Here is a 20,047-nt window from a genome sequence, read left to right as displayed (position 1 = left end):
ATATCTGAATATTGAATAAAGTTGCTTTGAGTAGAGAATAAAGGTGCTATATAATAACTCTTTTTAGCTGGCTTCTGGGTCTCTTGGGTCCCTTGAAATTTATGCCCCATTACTTATTAGAACCAAAATTAGAACTTGCTTAGAAGGTAATCCTTGGTTTTCAAGCACCTAATTCAATCTGACAGATACTCACATAAGTATGCAAAGATATCCATATAGGACTGATCATTGCAGTACGGTTTGCAATTAAAAAAAGGGAAGTAATCCTAATAGGAACTGCTTACCTGGATGATGTACATCCATACAATGGAATGCCAGTATACATAGCCATTAAAATGAAAATGTAGAGCTCTCTCTATATATTTCTGTGGAAAGATGTGCAAGATATGTTAAGTGAAAAAAGAAAGGTACAGAACAATATGCAAAATAAAATATACATTCATCTAAGTAAAAAAATGTGTGTGTATGTGTTTGAATAGACAGAAAATTTCTGAAAAGGACTATGTAAGAAATTTAACAGTGGTCATCTATAGGAAGGGCATGGGATGTAAACAGGGGAATTAACTATACCTTCTCATTATTTGATCTTTAAAAAAAAACACAAGCGAGCATACTTTCATAACTTTTAAAAACGAATTAAATGGTGAAGAAATAAAATAACTGGCAAGGAAAAGGAAAAAGAAAAATTTTAAGTAATGTGTTCTAAAACAATCTCATATAATGTAGTTAAATGATCATTTTAATCTGAAGCACATGGCGGTCAATAGTTTTATGATACACAAGAAAGAATACAGGGTTTGGAGCCAGACAAATCCAGGATTAAATTCCAGCTACCCAGTACTTAGAGTAGAGCTTTGGGAAGGTCACTTTCACTTTTAGAAACTCAGTTTTCACATTCATCAAATGAATATAATCATACCTTCCTGACAAGGAAAATTATGTTGGTAAAATACATGGCATACTGCCTGTGCCACAGTATTTGCTCGGTAAGCGTTGCTGCTGTTGTTACACTATATGCAAGCTGTCTGGATCTAAGTCTCAACTTTAGTTTCTACATCTGAAAACAAGAAAAATTAGTACCCATTATATGGGCTACAGAGAGATGAGCTCAGGCAATCAGCAAATTGCATTTTTAATATCTGCACAAATTTCCTAAGAGCTACTTACAGGTGATTTCCAACTCATAAAGGAAAAAAATACTAGTTTCCATTAAATCCACTTCATAATCAGCCTACAAAAGACCATTCTAGTTGAATACCTTCCCAATGGTATTCCCTTATTTTGTTGCTCACAGCCTTGTGAGTCGATTCCTGTGTTGAAGACTACTGGCTCACATACCTGGGTACTAATGACAGTGTACATCTTAGCGAACTTATCTTAGTTCAAAATCTCCCCTTAGACCATGTTTAAGAAATATTTTTTTAAATACAATTTTTTCTTATGGGTTTTATTAGTCAGGATCCTCTAGAGAAACAGAGCCAATAGGATACATATGCACATATATGAGGAAATTTGTAATAGGAATTGGCTTATGCAGTTATGGAGGCCAAGACATCCCACAATCTGCCACCTGCAAGCTGGAGAACCAGAAAAGTTGCAGGTATAATTCAGTCCAGGTCAGAAAACCTGAGAACCAGGGGAGCCCATGGTGTAACTCCCAGTCCAAAGCTGAAGGCCTGAAAACCAGAGGGCCACTGGTGTAAGTCCCAGACTCCAAAGGCCAGAGAACCAGGAGCTCTGATGTCCAAGAGCAGGATATATGGATGTCCAAGCTCAAGAAGAGAAAGAGGGAATTCACTTATCCTCCTCCATTTTGTTCTAGTCATGCCCTCAATGGATTGGATGATGGCCATCCACAATTGGTGAGGGTAGATCTTCTGTACTCAGTCTACTGAATCGAATGCTAATCTCTTCCAGAAACACCTTCACAGACACACTCAGGGATAATGTTTTACCAGCTACGTGGGCATCTCAACCCAGTCAGGTTGACACATAAAATTAACAATCACATGAGTTTTCTGATTTCACTCTGAAAGTATTCCCAGCCATCCACAACTGCATATACTATATTATTTTTTTCCCAAAATATCTTTTGCTCACATTTAGAAAAAGAAAGAAGAGTCACCTATTAGTGGTTTAAAAAAATGGAGTATTTGTCTATGGTTGACCAAGGCCTCTCACAAAATTCCAAGCCAGCTTTCCATGGGAAATGAGGCAGCTTTATTTATTTAGCATGTGATAAATCATATCTTTATCAATCATTTCTCTATAATATCTTTGTGTGTAGGAAGAGGCATTTGGTATAAAAATATTAAAGGAAATATATTTCTTAATCTTTTCAATTTACTCTGTGAGCAAATTCTATAAAATGTTGTAAAATTTATCCCATAAACCTTTTAGTCTCTATCTCTAGTAGATATCACCACATCTAACAAATTTAGCAATGATTCCTAAATATCATCCAATGTACAGCCTATGTTCAAATGTCCCTGGTGTCTTAAAATACATTTTTCCATCATATTACAAACAAGTTCTGCATATTATATTTGGCTATAAGTCTCTTAAATATATAAAGCAAAACTTAAGACCTAAAAATAGGAATATCCAAGTCTATAAGAATAGTGGGAGAATTTACATACTTTTTCACTAGGTGATAAAACAAGCAGTCAAAAATTCATCCTTGATAATGTTGGTGGGAATATAAATTGCTACAGCCATGATGGAAAATAGTTCCTCAAAGAATTAATAATAGAACTACCAAATGATCCAGCAATTCCACTCTTGAGTATATATTCAAAAGAAATGAAATCACAAGAGATACCTGCACTTCCATGTTCATTGCAGCATTACTCACAATAGCCAAGATATGAAAACAACCTAAGTGTCCATCAATGAATGAATGGATAAAGAAGATGTATATATATACAACAGAATATTATTCATCCATGAGAAAGGAGGAAATCCTACCATTTGTGATAACCTGGATGAGTCTGGACAGCATTTTGCTAAGTGAAATAAGCCAGACAGAGGAAGACAAATAATATATGGTATCACTTTATATGTGGAATCTAAAAAAATCAAACTTACAGAGACAGAGAGTAGAATGGTGGTCGCCAGGAGCTGGGGGTGGGGGAAATGAGGAGATGTTAATCAAAGGGTACAAATGTTCAGTTATAAGATAAATTCTGAGGATCTAATACACAGCATAGTGACTATAGTTAACAACACTGTATTATATACTTGAAATTTGCTAAGAGTGTAGATCTTCAGCATTCTCACCAAAAAAAAAAAATTTTTTTTAAGGTGAAAATATCATTAAAGGTAAAGAAGATTTGAATAAGAGGATTAACAGACTTGACATAAATGACATATGCAGAACACTCTCCCCAACAGTGAAAGAATTCACATTCTTCCAGGTGTACATGGAACAAACCTTAATTAATCACATGCTGGGCAATAAAGCAAGCCTCTACAAATTTGACAAGACTCAAAACATACAGAATATACTCTTTGATCATGTTGGGATTAAACTAGAAATCAATAATAAAAAGAAAAGTAGAAAATAACTCCAACTGCTGGAGATCAATCACATACAGTTACATAACTTCTGAGCCAAAGATGTCACAGTGGAAGCATCTGGAGTATAACAAGGGAGAATACTTTAATAAACTTAGGAAGGAGATTTCTTAAACTGGAAACAAAAAGCACTAATTATAAGGGAAACATTGTAAAACTGAACTACATTAAAATGACAAATTAAATGAGTAGTTTCTTTTGGGAAGAGGGTAGAGGTAGTGACGTAGAAGGAATACAAAGGAAACTTCTTAAGGGATGGGCCTGGTAATGTTCTATTCTTGATTTGGTTAGTATTTACATGAGTATATTCACTTTGTGTAAATTCATCAAGCCACAAATTTATGACATACCCTTTCTGTACATGTATGAAAATTTACCAAAAAAGTTATTCTAAAATATAAGGTTCCTAGGCATAAAACTAACCCCCCCAAAAGCAACTCCTTTAAGGAGAAAAAACTAAAACTAAATAAAAGGTGTAGGGCTTCCCTGGTGGCGCAGTGGTTGAGAGTCCGCCTGTCGATGCAGGGGACACGGGTTCGTGCCCCGGTCCGGGAAGATCCCACATGCCGCGGAGCGGCTGCGCCCGTGAGCCATGGCCGCTGAGCCTGCGCGTCCGGAGCCATTGCTCCGCAATGGGAGAGGCCACAACAGTGAGAGGCCCGCGTACCACAAAAAAAAAAAAAAAAAAAAAGGTGTAAAGACAAATTAGAGATTTACACTATATTAAAAGACTGGAAGATCCAATAATGTGGAGATGTCAAAGATATTGATAGGATATTCTCCATTTAAAACTTTATATGAAGAAACCATGACCTAAAATGCACCCAGACACTATTTTTTGTTTTTGTTTTTTTTTTGCGGTACGCGGGCCTCTCACTGTTGTGGCCTCTTCCGTTGCGGAGCACAGGCTCCGGACGCGCAGGCTCAGCAGCCGTGGCTCACGGGCCCAGCCGCTCCGCGGCATATGGGATCCTCCCGGACCGGAGCGCGAACCCGTGTCCCCTGCATCGGCAGGCGGACTCTCAACCACTGCGCCACCAGGGAAGCCCTAATAGGATTTCATTGACATGAAGCATACAGAGGCAGGCGTGCTGTTAGAGGTCGGGATGATGGTTGCCCTCGTGGAGGAGGGCACAGGTGCTTGCTAGGAACACCAAGGAGTATTCTGAGGCAGGGAACTGCTGTCTCATGATCTGGATGATGCTCACACGAATGCTTCCAGTTGTGAAAATTCATTAGGGCTTTCCCTTACGATATGAAAAACTAGTATAGGTATATTCGTCTCCAATAAAAAGTTTAAAGTACACTAACAACTCATTTTTAGCGAGACGTTAGACTAGAAGGTAGAGACTGAAGAACACTACTAATTTTCACCTTATAATACTACTGTTCCAAAGAAGTTATCTTTTCAACTCATCTTACGGTCTTAGCAGAACCTAGGACCTGCTGTGGGAGGCTGAGACAGGGGAGGTGGTGGGAATCCTTCTTCCCAATCAGATTTATTTCTATAGCCTATATGTTATTTGCAAGTTCAGTTCTCACTTGCCCATAGTCCTAAGTGCCCTCTTTTTCCTCTCTGCTTCTAAAAACAAATATAACTTTTGCCTAAAATAGTAGGAGAAAATTGCCTATGTATTCTAGGTCCTAGAAAACAGGCCCTATTTTGACAGAGCATCAGTTCCACAATTCATTTTTCACATAATTACATAATTCAGACTCATTACCTACCAATACTCGTATTTTAACTGTATCTTTTTCTGTACATTTTATTCCAGAGTAACGAGTTTTCTACCTCCCCTACAACCATTTAGCTTAGGGCGGATGTCTCAAAGGTTTCTCTTCACATTATAAACTACTAAGAAAGGAAAGGGCTTTGAAGCTTTGTGAATAATATGCACTGAGAAACTTCTAGCATGGTGGTCATTCACTGCACATTCAACAATTAGTTTTTGAGGGCCCTTAGGGGAGCAGGCAATGATCTGGGCACTGGAGATACAATGGAATAATGGTCAAGCATACAGGTTCTGAATTTAGGTAGCCTGGGTTCAAATTTCAGCTATATAATTTACTACCTATGTAAAAACGATCTATTAATTCTACTATTTTTATGACTCAGTTTACTCATTTATGAAATAGGGATACTAGTAATCTCTCTCTCGGCCTTGTTAGGAAAGTTAAATGGCATATTATGTGAAAATCACTTAGCACCGTCCTTGGCATGTGATAAGCACTCTGTACGTCAGCTATAATTACCAGAGATCACACCTAATGATTTTTGCCAAATCACTTGTTGACAAACGACAAACTTCACCAGCACCACGCCTGCCTGCCATGTCCTCTCTGCGAGCCACCCCATCCACACTAGCAGGGAAATGACAAACACATTAACTGAACTAGCAGCTAGGACTGTGGCACTGGAAAATCCTTAGTCCATTCCAGCTCCTGCCTTTTACAGATGATGGCACTGAAGCCCAGAGATGTTGCCCCTCTTGCACTGAATCTCACACAGCTAATTAGGGAGTGAAGCTGGTATTAGACCTTGGGTCTCCACATTCCTAGTCCAGGCACTGGGGTGGAGAAATCTGTAAACTGGAAGATTAGTCCATTCTCTCAACTGGCTCATGTTTGACCCCACCAAAGGGAGCAAGTAAGTCACACTCCTCCTAGTGGGAGAGGGGAAACCGCGCTGTAAAATTGTCTATTTTTAGCCTCTGTATACGGCCTGCTCTCTGCAGACTCACTCTGGCTAACAGACTGCTGTGGGATTTAAGGCATGGTGTTGCGTGGTGGTTGCCATGCCAACGAAATTTAACAGAAATAGAGTTTTCTAGTAGATTATTCTGGTGGAGGCTTGAAAGCCAGATTACAGCTCTGACTCTGAAGCTTAAATGATGCAAGTGATTAGTACTGGTAGATGGTAGGTACACAATTACACTGGTTGAAAAACAGAAAACATGAATGCAATTAGTTGCATTAGGGAGATGAAGATGTAGCAGCAGATGCTACTTAATCCTTACAGTCAGTCTGGAGCAAGTTCATTCATAACCTCTTTGGATTTTCATAATTACCTGACACTTGGTGTGTGAAATGATTTGTCTGATTCCAAAGGACTGCCTCTGATCTTCAGGCCATTTATGGGCTCTGCAACGCAGGGGACTCTGCACACACATGAGTGTTGCAGACATGGAGAAGGTATAGGAACTGATCTGGGTTCCCTTCTCAGGAGCGTATTCACATCTGAGAAGGTTCCTGTTCAGTTCTTCTAAGGTCAATTTTTGGTTAATGTAATCACCATATTTAATATATTGTAAAATACATTTCAATTCTAGAACTAGGATTTGAATCAAGCCTAACTCCAGAGTTTGGACTCTTAATTACACTGATGTGATGATTCATTTACAAAACAAAACAAACCAAAAAACAAACAAACAAAATAAGACAATTACTGAGATATTTACAGTTAAAATAAAATCAAGGTTGAAATGAGTAAGCTCTGAGAAGAGAGACACCCTATGGAGTCAAGAAGATTCATTAGAGCAAGTGTCCGCAGATGAACAAAACCTCTCCTTTTGACAAGAAAACCCAATGGTAACTTTTATTCTGGTTTCATATTTCAACAGTTAGACTAGGAATATTCCAAGAGGTTTAAAAAAAAAAAAAGCTGAGTCATCAGTGTCCTTTAGAAGGAAAGAAACCTCCCTTTAGGGTGATAAATCTTCACTTTTGCTGGGGGGGAGGGTGCCCCTCAGAGATGGGGGTGCGAATGGTGCGGGTCTTGTTTCTTTATTCACAACCCTGTACTTTTCTAGATTTAGTTCTGCCAGTTAACTTAGCAGGAGGACACTCGCCAGGAAGGTTAGGGTAGACTCTCTAGATTAGTTATTTGGGGATGTTAGGATGAAGAGGTCCTAACATATACACCCGGATCTTCCTGCTGGCAGATTTTCAAAGAAGATGCCCAGCCGTGCTTCATCCTGATGCACACTCTTCCGCTCCCCAATAACTGTAAAGTGCGAAAAAACCCTGCCAGGGCCTGCGGAAAGCGCAGCGCTTCCGAGGCTGGCACGCTTTCCTCCTTCCTCTCCAGGGGAGCGATCCCAGCACCGCTCCCGGTGATGTCAGTGGAATCCTGAGCCGGATCCCGCTCCACGGCTGGGGGAGGGCGGACGGTGCTCTCGGCAGCTGAGCAGAGCAGGGGTGTCCCCTGCGAGACCACGGCAGTCCGGGACCCCCAGGGCATAAGCTCTCTCAGCGCGCGGGACCCCGGCGACCGCGCACGCCGCCCCCGCTGGCCCGCGCCACGCTCCGCCCTGGACGCCGCTCGTCCCGGAGCGGGGGTGCGCGGGGGGTGGGAGCGGACCAGCTCAGCCTGATTTACGGCTCTGCTGAAAACCGCTTCGCACCCGCAGCAGTAGAAGCGTCGCGGCGGCAGCGGCAGCAGCAGCTGCAGGGGCAGCAACAAGTCGGGTAAGTGGGCATCTGCGCCCGCGGCCCGGCCCAGGGGGCGCGGCAGAGGGGGCCGTCCGGGCTAGGCAGTAGGTCCCGTCCCCGTACCACGGCGGGGAGTTGGGCTTCTCGGCCCCCGCCTGCGGGAACTCGTGTGCGCATGTATCCACTCTGGCACCGACGGGCTGGCACGCTGCGGGGCAGGGGCGGGGAGAGCCGGGACCCCCGAGGCACAGTCATTTCCAGCTTGCCCTGCGTAGGCAGAGGAGATTAGGGCTTGTCCGCCCACCCTGTGAACTGGAGCTTCCTCTGGGCCATTGAAACCTTGCGTACTCCCGGAGTGCGTGATTACCCATTTCCCCATGCAGGGATTCCACCCCTTCCCCTTGCTCCCTAGAATCCCGAGTTCCCCTTCTTCACCTCTGGCCTGAGTTTCCGGCCAGGGTTGGCATCCTATCTCCAGAAAACCCGTGGTCCAACAGCCCGGTGTAGCACAGGAAGAGGGTCCCCTCTTTGGGGGCCAGAGGCTTATTAACCTGGAAGCTTTGCCTAGCTGTGTGGGGACCGTTGGCGCCTCTACTTCTGAAGAGGCTGAGGGGCCTAGGAACAACACTTCTCAGTCTAGACCTCTGTTTGGGGCCCAGCGCTTGTTACATTTAAGAAGAAGCCCTTCCTGGAGGGAATAGATAGGCGCTGCTTGTGGAATCGGGTTGCTAGCAGTCATCTGTTGCTAGGGCTAAGATAATAAATGTCTGCAAGGAAATAAGAACTTCCCGTTATTAAAAGAGTTATGCTGATACCCACCTGGTTCAAACTTTTGCCATCCTAGAGGTTTTCGTGTTAAAACAGACAGGACAAATCCAACCAGGACACTCTGTTTTAATAAAATCTTGTCTGTGGCCCCACTTAACGTCCAATAGTATTTGACATATTGGGTTTCCAGATTTCAGTAAATCTGGAGTATTGGGGGGGGCATCATTATTATGATAACACTTTGAGTTAAATCATCATGGCAATAATTTAAAAACAAAATTAAGGGCAAAAATCTCAGGTTGAAGATTTTGCAGCTGATTGTGTGCTTAATGCCACTGCACCTAGTTTGAGTGATAACCTTTCCTATAGTTGAGGAAAGACTGCTGAGCTTGCTGTCTTAGGACCTGTTTTGGCAATTCATGTGAGTTTTTCTCATTTTTTTTTTGTATTCATGCTTATCAGTGTCATCAGTAAAATAGGACACTTTTTTGCAGTTACTGTACTAAATTCAGGAGGGCAGGAAACTTGAATTCCACGTCGGAATCTGACATTGTCCATTTGACCTTGGATTAATTACTTTACCTCCTTGCTCCAGTCTTCTCATCTGTGGAAAGGGAATGTTACCCACCTTTTTTATCCTAAGCAGAGTTTGGCAAAATTTGTCTATAAAGGCCAAGTAGTAAGTAGTTTTGACTTAGCCTGCTGTAGAGCCTCTGTCTCAACTACTCACCTCTATCGTTTAGTGCAAAAGCAGCAGTAGACAATATGCAAATGAGTGGAATGTGGCTGGATTTGGCCCATGGATTGTAGGTTTTTAATTTTAGTAATAAGATATTAAATGCAAAAGTAATTTGGAATTTAAAAGCCTCTGTCCTCATGGAGATGATCAGCAACAATCATTTCAGTAGCATTTTTTAAACAGACGTGCCAATTACCTGTTTTATTCTCCCCTGCCCAGGACTTTGAGAGTAATGCAACAGAAGGCTTTTGAGGAAAGCAGATACCCCTGGCAGGAGTCCTTTGAGAATGTCGCTGTGTGCCTGCCATTCCGCTGCCCGAGGTGTGGGGACCATACCAGATTTAGAAGCCTGTCCTCATTGAGGGCCCATCTGGAATTCAGTCACAGCTACCAGGAAAGAACCCTCTTGACAAAATGCAGCCTCTTTCCGTCCCTCAAAGACACAGACCTAGTCAGTTCCTCAGAACCCCTGAAACAGGGAAAATTGCAGAGCTGTGGCAACATAGTGAAGCAGAAACCGAGCTATGTTAACTTGTGTAGCATTTCGCATGAACACGGCAAGGACAGGAAGCCATTTGAGGTGGTGGCAGAGAGGCCTATGTCCTATGTGCAGACCTACACTACGGTAGACCTACGTGCAGACTCGCTGGATGGCCCGAGGTCGAGTCCTGGCCTTCCCACCTCAGACACCAAAGCAGCTTTCGAGGCACATGTCAGAGAAAAATTCAATCGGATGGTCGAGGCTGTGGACAGGACCATTGAGAAGAGAATCGATAAACTCACCAAAGAGCTGGCCCAGAAAACGGCTGAACTGTTGGAAGTTCGGGCAGCTTTTGTGCAGCTGACTCAGAAAAAGCAGGAAGTGCAGAGACGAGAGCGGGCCCTGAATAGACAGGTGGATGTGGCCGTGGAGATGATCGCAGCGCTGAGGCAACGCCTGATGGAATCCGAAGAGGAGCTTCTCAGGAAAGAAGAGTAAGTGGCGTTGAAACAGGATGCTAACCCCGTTGCTTTAGGCCCTTCCCACCCCCTCACAAGTTACACTCGAATGTTAAGCAAGGTTTGGTTTTAATCACTTGCAGGTACCTTGGCTACATCTCCCATTGATATAGTTGAATGTAGGAGGCATAAGGCTTTTAATACTATTTACCCTCTCCACTGTGGTCTCCAGCTCAGCAACATGAAAGTCGAAATATCGAATTCCTTCTCACTTTGGAAACTGCAAACCACCACAAATAATTTTTTTAGAGAGAGGAGTAGTGCAGTCTGTTCATGGGACCCTTTCCTGGCCGTGGTCGTGGGTGGGGTGGGGAGGGTGGGTGGGAGGGAGCTGAGAGGGAAGGCAGAAAGGGAGTACTAGGGGACCCTTTCCGTCTCACTGACCGTCTCCAGGCAATAAAATCAAGAACATGAGAGGCTGTCTTGTTCAAGTATACTCTAAATATAAATAATTTTGGCTTCTTTGCCATTTTGGATTACCTGTCCATATTAATTACATGTCAGTAGCAGAGAATCTGTTAATTATAATTTTTATTTTGAAGAAGCAGACATTAGGATACCCAGAGGAAGCTTCTGAGATTTCCGTACTCTTCTGATTTAAGTTTGAGAATTTTCTTTCTGTAAAAGACTAAGTCATGCCTGCTTGCAAAGAGTTCACACGGGTTTTTACAAGTTATAGGTGATCAGAGAAGCTATTACTTTAAAAATTATCACACTTGGAAAAGCATTTCCTTATCAATGAGTATGGATTCAACCCAAACTAGAAAAGTATATGTAACAATGCAGTGTTATTTCCCAAATGCTTAATGTTGGATTTAATTTTCTTTTTTTTTTTCTTTTTTTTTTTTTTTTTTTGGCGGTACGCGGGCCTCTCACTGTTGGGGCCCCTCCCGTTGCGGAGCACAGGCTCTGGACGCGCAGGCTCAGCGGCCATGGCTCACGGGCCCAGCTGCTCCGCGGCATGTGGGATCTTCCCGGGCCAGGGCACGAACCCGTGTCCCCTGCATCGGCAGGCGGACTCTCAACCACTGCGCCACCAGGGAAGCCCTGGATTTAATTTTAAATGGAGACTCAGAATTCACAGAACCAAAGGATGTAAAAATTGATTGACTGAAACAGCCTAAAAGGCAGGTTTTCAAATAAGTTGAGTTCTATTATACAGATTGTCTTAATTTCATGCTTTCTTTGCCCTGTGGCACTCTTCTATTTTGTGTTCTCTCTTAAAATGTAGTAAATTAAAGCTTCTCTCCTTGGTAAGAGGCTGAGAAACTCTATATATTAAAGAGATCATCACTTGCTATTACTAAATGCTTACTGCCTACCTAGAGGGAAAGCCTGCTCTGCTCAACTAGATGATTTTAAAATCATGTAGTGAGGATGGATTTGAATCAGCCATTGATTTATTGATACTCTGCTCCTAGGGAGATGATCTCCATCGAAAAATGTTTCTCTCTTGGTTCTTGACGTTCCCTGGTGGGAAGCTAGTGCCTTGACCTGCTGTAGCACCCAGGGTGACTAACACTGCACCACTGAAAAAATGGCACATGGGATTGCTCTATGTGCAGAGAAAAGCCTAGAATTAAATTAGTGATATTTCTGTGTGATTGACGAGCACTGAATTTAAAAGGCAACCAAATTAATTGTGTTCATTTATTTGTTTGTCATGTTTTATTTATTAAGTACACAGGTAATAATGGACATGGGATTTGGGGTGGTGGCGGCTGCCTGGAGTATGGGAGAACAATGTGACGGTAGGGAGGAGCATATGGTTAGATGTAGGTTATTGTCAAGGATGTACCTTTTATTTTGGGTGGTGTGTTCAAGGGTGCTTTATTATTATTATTATTATTATTTTTTGCGGTACGTGGGCCTCTCACTGTTGTGGCCTCTCCCGTTGCAGAGCACAAGCTCCGGATGCGCAGGCCCAGCGGCCACGGCTCACGGGCCCAGCCGCTCCGCGGCGTGTGGGATCTTCCCGGACCGGGGCACGAACCCGTGTCCCCTGCATTGGCAGGCGGACTCTCAACCACTGCACCACGAGGGAAGCCCAAAGTGTGCTTTATTATTAAAAATAACTGGTTAACTAACTTTAGTAAAAGTGGGCCATGCATGAATCCATAGTGATAATATGTTATATATGGTTAATCCAGTGCTCTTACCTGAGGACCAGTTAAAAAATTAAATATACTTGTAAAAAAAAAAAATTTAATGGGGTAAAATTGTATGTGTTAAAAGTCCTCCCTCCTCACCAAACATCCCGCACCCCATCCTCTGGAGACAGCCACTGTTTAGTTCAGTGACTGTCCTTCTAGACCTTTCCTGTGTCCATACAATCATGTACTTTTTATGACATACAGAGTTACTGTGTTTTCCCAAGTGGAATCATGACACATACTATTCTAATCAGTTTGTTGCTGATGAATACATGGTTTTGTTCCATTTTACCTGATGTTAAAAATAATGTCTCAGTTAACGTCCTTGTACATATATCTTCATTCATGTTTTTAGGTGTATACCTGAGGGTACATTATGAGTTGATTTTTAGTATGACATTTTTGAACTACCAGGGGAAAAAAAGCAATGACATTTAAAAAAACACCTTAAATTCAGTGAAACTGCCTTAAACTTTTAAACATAAAATAAACAAAGTCTTCATTTTGTTAAGCCTTCATTTGGCCTTTGCCATTAATTTCTGTATTCAAGCCTCAAATAATCACTCTTTCTGTACATAAAATAGAACTGAAAGAGTCTTCTTTCCAGGAAGGACAGTGGAGCTCTTGGTCTGAGAGAGCAACTGTGGCCAACAGCCTCAGTGGCTACAGTGTCTAAATCCCCCACCCCAAAATGGGGAGCAGAGCAAGCCAGCTGCCCATCTGTCACACTACTAAAACCAGGGTGATTTGACTACATCTGCCTGGCTGGGCCACGCTCCTTCCTTCCACCACTCCCTCACAGTGCTAAGCCTTCCACCAAAGAGATGGCCTTTCATATATGGAAGACCTGCTTGGCCAACGAACACACCAGGAGTTGTGCTCTCCTGTTAAACCCCTCCAAACGAGCTCTCAAGGCCCATTTGTGAGAAGAAGTAGGTTGTTACAGTCCCATTTGAAATTGACTTAAACTCTGGGGACCCTTTAAGACACAGATAGTAGCTTTGGTTTAAAAAAAAGCAAACACCTAGTATTTGACATTCACATGAGGCTCTCTTGCTTATGGATTATCCCCATAACTTTAAAATTCTTTCTTTCATACTGAAAAAAAAAAAAAACTTGAGGGCTGATTCTGCCTTGAGGCCATCTATAGGCTGAATCAACTCGGATTACAGAAGTCATATATATGCTCTGTAACAGAGGAGGCTGTTTGAACTGGCAGTGTTTTGTACTTTTGTCCTGAGTCTCATTGTACCTCCACAGAGAGGTGTCTGTATGTTTTTGGAGTGCAAATCCAAGAAAGAAACTGCTCATTGTCTTCACAAAGTTTGTGCAACTTTAAAAGTCCTATGGAAACAGGTACTTGTATTTACTTGTTCAGGAGTATTCAGAGCTTGCAGGGTAGCACTGCCCATGATCAGGTAAATCAGTCCCAGCCAACCTTGCAGTAAGGTGTCCCTTAACAAGAAAGGACAGATTGTAGCTGATTCCTGGCTGAGTTGGTGACCTGGGCTTTGGAGAACATCAGTGTAATAGCAGTAATCCTACATTTACTTGCACACTCATCTGTTGGTAAGGTTGGAAGGCCCTGACTGAGCACCTGTGATGTGCCCAGCACTGTGCTAGGTGTGTTTGGGGGACATGAAATTCTTGGTCTTTTTCCCTAAGGAACTTACACGCTACATAGGAAGAATAAAACATACCCATGTTCAAACTCAGTGTAGTTTGAAAAAGTGCTTACATACAAGCCACAGTTTCAAGTTGATGAACATTAGAGAACGCATTTTCCCCATATGGTGAGGCCAAACTGAAGGAGTGAGGAGGAAAGGCGGGATTTGCATTGGTAGCTGGAGGACAGTGACATTGAAGGACATCAGAGAGGTGACTGTTGTAAACGAACCCTGAGGGGACTGTGTAATTTTAGTTCTGGAAGGTACCCACCTTCATTTTACAGATTTGGAAAATAAAGCCCAGAACAGTAGAATGACAAGGACAAAAATTCAGTAGCAAAGCTGAAACAGGAACCAAGTTCCTTATCTCTCTGCTGAGTGCTTTTTCCATTAATTCACTGTGCTTCAGCCAGACTTTTGAAAATACGCTATTTGCCCAGAGCATCAAGACTTAGGTAATACCAAATCTGGCCCATTTTGGAATGGCTTGCTTCTCTGCTGTGTTGAGAGGGCTGCCATGGTGACATCATTTATTTTTCTGATGAGATTAAAGAAAATGTCAGGTGGCATCAAAGGTGTTGGGAAGTGGGGAAATGGTGGCGTCATCAGTATAGTTGATATTGAGCTTCTGGAACACCAACCCGGGACTTGTAACTTCCAACAACGGCTTTTAACTTGATCCTCTGGATGTCTGTTCTCCGTCAGGGTAGAGTACATTGCCACTACCAGCCTTTGATGGCAGTGAGGGACCTTTTTGTAATTCCATCTCTAATTTCCATCCTGCTCCCTTGCGAGCTATGACAGATAGAATCTCTCCCTTCTTCCTTCATCATTTGACTTGTTCCCAGCCTGGTGTCAGCCAGAAGACAAATCTTTACTGAGTGCTTGCTGAGTGCCAGGTACTATTCTAGGTTCTGGTCATACAGTGATAACCAAATGAGTCCAGTTCCTGCTTTCATGACAGGAGTAGACAAGCAGATAAATTAGACATTAAACGTCATTAGGGGTATGTTAAAAGAGACATCGAGGGGTGGCTTGAACCAGGAATGTCCATTTAGGTTTCTATCCAAAGCTGGCTGTAGAATGCTGTCCTTTGAAGGACAAGTTTGACTTGGTAACTTGCTTTGCACAGCTAAACCCTCTTGCCACTTAATTACGTCTTTCCCAGTTTTGATCAGCTAAAGCAGTGCGTGGACAGCGTGGTCTCCAGACTGATCCATAGCTAGGAAGCAGGCCGAGAAAAATCATGTCAGATGTAGAGTTCAGTGGGACAGGGAGGTGTCTGTTTGCTCCACATTTTACTGCATTTATGTAAATGGGGCCTCTCTATCCAGGCTGTGTTCCATGCAGACTTACGAACCAATGTAGGAAAAACTGGATGTCAAATATTCCCTCTTAGAGATGGCATCTGGTAAAATTTGGAGACCCCCCCAAAAAAATTTCTATTTGTCTCTCTCATGTCTGTCCCTCCCTCCCCAAACTACCCTTTCTGTCTGGACTGAGGGGCTTAGAATGTGGTTTTGATCTATTTATAAGAATAATTTGACTTTCTCCTTAGAGTTATTTAAGTTCTTAATTAGAACCATATATTACACTCTTTGGTGTGTTCCAGGAAGTTAAAAAGGAGAGATGAGGCAAAGGGCTGACAAGAGTAGAAATGTGACATGGCTCCCGATGTGGGGCAGGTGTGGGTTCCACCCTGTGGGCCCCGCCAGGGATACAGGAGCTGACCCCGAGCTCTGAGTGTGCAGCCTGGCTTCCAGTGCTTGGAGGTGATTGGCTCCAGCTTTATGATTTGCCTCGTGGCTGACATTACAGTCGGTCTGAGGTGTTCTGTGATCAGTAGCTAGGCTATTTTTAGCCAGGGGTATTTTTACTGTTTCATATACCTCTGAAGAGGTTCATAAATCAGTAATGCAAAATGAAATTTAAATAACTTGGTAGAACTTTGCCCTTGGGATAAGAAGCTGTTAAAGGTGTTGTTTAAGAACAGGAGAGAGAGGGCTTCCCTGGTGGCGCAGTGGTTGAGAATCTGCCTGCCAATGCAGGGGACACGGGTTCGAGCCCTGGTCTGGGAAGATCCCATATGCCGCGGAGCAACTAGACCTGTGAGCCACAACTACTGAGCGTGCGCGCCTGGAGCTTGTGCTCTGCAACAAGAGAGGCTGCGATAGTGAGAGGCCCGTGTGCCGCGATGAAGAGTGGCCCCTGCTTGCCACAACTAGAGAAAGCCCTCGCACTGAAACGAAGACCCAACACAGCAAAAATAAATAAATAAATTACTAAGACTCCTACTCCCAACATCTAAAAAAAAAAAAAAAAAGCGCTGGATGTTTAAAAAAAAAAAAAGAACAGGAGAGAGGCATCAATTTTAGATCCCACCTTCATTTCTGAAGCAGGTACCTGTGTTGTAGGTTACTTACTGGTTTTATGCCCCAATACTTGTCTGGAAAAAGAGACAAGGAAACCTAAGTATCTTTTAGTCAGCTAAAGATTTTTGTCTAGACATTAGACATCTCATGCATTCAGCAGAAATTTGTGGAGTCTCTGTTGTGTGCTGGGCTCAACATTAGGTGCTGTGGGAATCACAGTGTAGGAGCAGGCCAGGGCCCTGAACTCGCTGATTTTGTGATTGACGGCGTCAGTGGCACGACGAGTCCCTGCAGTGTGTGCTGTGATAGGCTGCATGGTCTGCGGGAGAATACAGCAGGTCACCCAGCCCACATTTAGGCGAGTGGAGCCCTCAGGTTAGAGGGATCATTAGAGTGGGGGCTTGGGAAGGGACCCTGGGGGAGGGAACAGCATCTGCAGAAGAAAGCATCTGGCTTGTAGGCTGAGTGGAGTTCACTGATGCTGGAGCAGAAAGGAGGTGATGTGCAGTGATGAGACCCAAGGGGATTGTAAGGCTAAAGGATGTCCATGAAAGGTGGAAACGTAGGGAGATAGACATGATAAATGGTTTGTGGATAGTAGATTACAGTGAGTGATATGATCAGTGTGTCGTCCCTCATTAACAATGCATAGTTTGGGACTTCCCTGGTGTAGTGGTCCAGTGGGTAGGACTCCGTGCTGCCAATGCAGGGGGCCCGGGTTCCATCCCTGGTCGGGGAACTAGATCCTACATGCCGCAACTGGGAGTCTGCATGCCACAACTAAGAAGTCCACATGACGCAACTAAAGATCCCACATGCTGCAACGAAGATCCAGCATGCCGCAAATAAAACCCTTCGCAGCCAAAATAAATAAGTAAATATTTAAAACAAACAAATAAACAAAAGCAATGCATAGTTCAATGCCAATGTAAAATCGCAATGAACACCACGGTGCGTTAACGTGCATTTCCCTCTATCTCTACACCTGCTTCTAGAGTGTGTTGTTCACATGATAGTATATCTTCGATTTTTTTTTGAAATTAACCCATCTTTAACCCACTTCAGAAGAAGGAATTGAAGGGGTTCAATCTGTAAAAAATAAAATATTATCTATGTTTTAGACCTTTATAACCATCCTGTAAATAAATGAGTGCATGAGTGAACAAATATTTTTTTCTCAATAAAACTTTGATTGTACTGAAGGGGCTTTTTCACTCAGTGCTTCCTTCTAATGTGTTTGTTTCTGAATGCCTGTGAATCTCAGGATACTGAAAGATTTCTAGGTCTGCAAATCATTCAGCATGATAACGAACTTCAGGCCAGTTTCTTATACTATAGTGGTATTCTGGTATCTTTTTCTTTAGTATCAGATATTGCTTTAAATAAGCATATTTTCCATCGAAGCTTAAAACCTGAATTTCAGTCATTTTTAACCTTTTTAAAAAAAATAAATAAGAAGTCAAAGATAGGGCTGGAAGCAGCCTAGAATCAGTTAATTTCCCCAGAGCTGGTCTGCACCCATACCTGGACTGAATTTCACGTTTGCCCTTATCTTCTCATCTGCCCTTCCAGCTTTACACTGTATTCTGAGTTAGGGTTGAGAACTTAAAATAAAACCACACAGGTCTTTTACTCTGCTGTCTGATAGCATGTGTTATTCTTTTTCTTAGTCACATTCAGCCCAGCTTTGTAATTTTGTATTTATTTCAGTATTTGTTTCTTTTAATGTCTGCTTCCCCCACTATGTGAGGGGTCTGTGCAAGACAGCCGGATCCAGCCTGCCACCTGTTTTTGTGGAGCCCCGCGCTAAGAATAGTTTTTATATTTCTAAATGCTTGAAAAAAATTCAAAAGAGAAATAATAATTCATGATATATGAAAATTATATGAAATTCAAATTTCAGTGTCCATAAGTTAAGTTTTATTGTTACACAGCCTCTGTGGCTCTTTTGTGCTAGGCAGACTTGAGTAGTTGCAACAGAGACCGTATGGACTGCAGAGCCTAAACTATTTACTCTCTGGCCCTTTACAGAAAAAGTTGGCTGACCCCTGGTTAGACAGTAAGCTTCATGAGGACAGCCACCGGTTCATGAATGCCCTCGCACTAAGCCCAGTACCTTGTAGCATTCAGTAGATGTTTGTTGAGTTCCTGAATAATGGAGTAAATAAATGTATGGATTGTGGCTGCATCGTACTAGAGTTCTAGCCCACGTCGTCCACCCTTACCAGAGCTCTGAGGTTTAGGATCACCCTGTACACGGCATGGCAGCAGTTCTCAAACTTTTTGGCCTCGCTTCCCCTTACGCTCTTAAAAAAATCTGAGGACCCCAAGAAGCTTTTCTCTGTGTGGGTTTTATCTATCAATATTTACTGTATTAAAAATTAAAATTTAGAAAGTAAAAACACTAATGCATATAAAAATAATGATATTCAATCCATTACTTGTTAACATATTTTTGTGAAAAAGAACAATTTTCCCAAAAACAATTTAGTGAAAAGAGTGGTATTGTTTTCAAAGTTTTGCGAATACTTTTAATGCCTGGCTTATTTAATAGGAGGCAGCTGAAACTTAGTTCTGCCTTCAATGTGTTGCAAATTTGTTGTTTTGGTTGAAGTAGATGAAGGAAATCCAGTCTCACACAGATATGTAGTAGGAAAATGGAGAGGTATGTTAACAGCCTTTTGAGAGAATAGTGGATATTCTGCTTTGATATTATGCCAGAGCTTGACAGTTGGTAGCTTCTCAAAGGTTAACTGCAATGTGGATTCTGAAACCACATCAGTGAACGAACACTCCCTTCTCCCCTCCATTGAAATCCATTGGTCTGTCTTGCACTTTGAATGGATATTTTACTGTTTGGAGTATAATGATTAAAGAAAGTACAAATATAAAGTAGTTAAATCTCTGTCTTTTTCATTCAGGAAATTCACAAGATTCCTTGGGAAAATAAGACGTGTTTCTGGATATTGTTAATCCAGACTGAACAGGATGTGAGAGGGGGATTTGAAGTTGTGTACATGTGCTATTCCACAATTAATCACTAGTTTCTGTTCCTGTTTTTACCTAATACAGATACCCAAACACAATCTCAGTATGAACTTCTCCAGCCCTTGTCTCGTGTAACTTCTCTTTTAAAATTAAATCATCACTGTTTTAAATGTCTTTTTTTTTTTCTTAGTTGATGTGAAACATCCATAAGCTGAAATTAGGTTAGCATTGGTGCCAGGTTGTTTGGAAAAAAGGGTATTAACTTCTTAGCTTTAGGGGACAAGATAATTGAATGAGGGAGGTTAGAAAAAGATGCTTCATTTTTACAACATAACACTCCACAATCAACTAGTG

At 42.3% G+C, this 20,047-nt stretch overlaps 1 protein-coding gene across 3 annotated transcripts in view; it reads left to right on the top strand.

Annotated features, from left to right (window-relative positions):
• Positions 1-7,714: 7,714 nt before the first annotated feature.
• ZNF365 (zinc finger protein 365) overlaps positions 7,715-20,047 on the top strand; it is a 76,766-nt gene continuing 64,433 nt past the window's right edge. The window contains exons 1-2 of one of the 3 annotated variants that reach the window (XM_060286084.2): positions 7,715-8,043; positions 9,734-10,489. In XM_060286084.2, the coding sequence (XP_060142067.1) occupies positions 9,747-10,489 (743 nt within the window). In that variant the 5' untranslated portion in view covers positions 7,715-8,043; positions 9,734-9,746. The remainder of the gene's footprint in view (positions 8,044-9,733; positions 10,490-20,047) is intronic. The other 2 variants (XM_060286085.2, XM_030848198.3) reach the window with 2 other exon arrangements.

Source organism: Globicephala melas, chromosome 16 (genome assembly GCF_963455315.2).
Source record: "Globicephala melas chromosome 16, mGloMel1.2, whole genome shotgun sequence".
Lineage (NCBI taxonomy): Eukaryota > Metazoa > Chordata > Mammalia > Artiodactyla > Delphinidae > Globicephala > Globicephala melas.
This window is presented reverse-complemented; position numbering and strand designations above follow the sequence as displayed.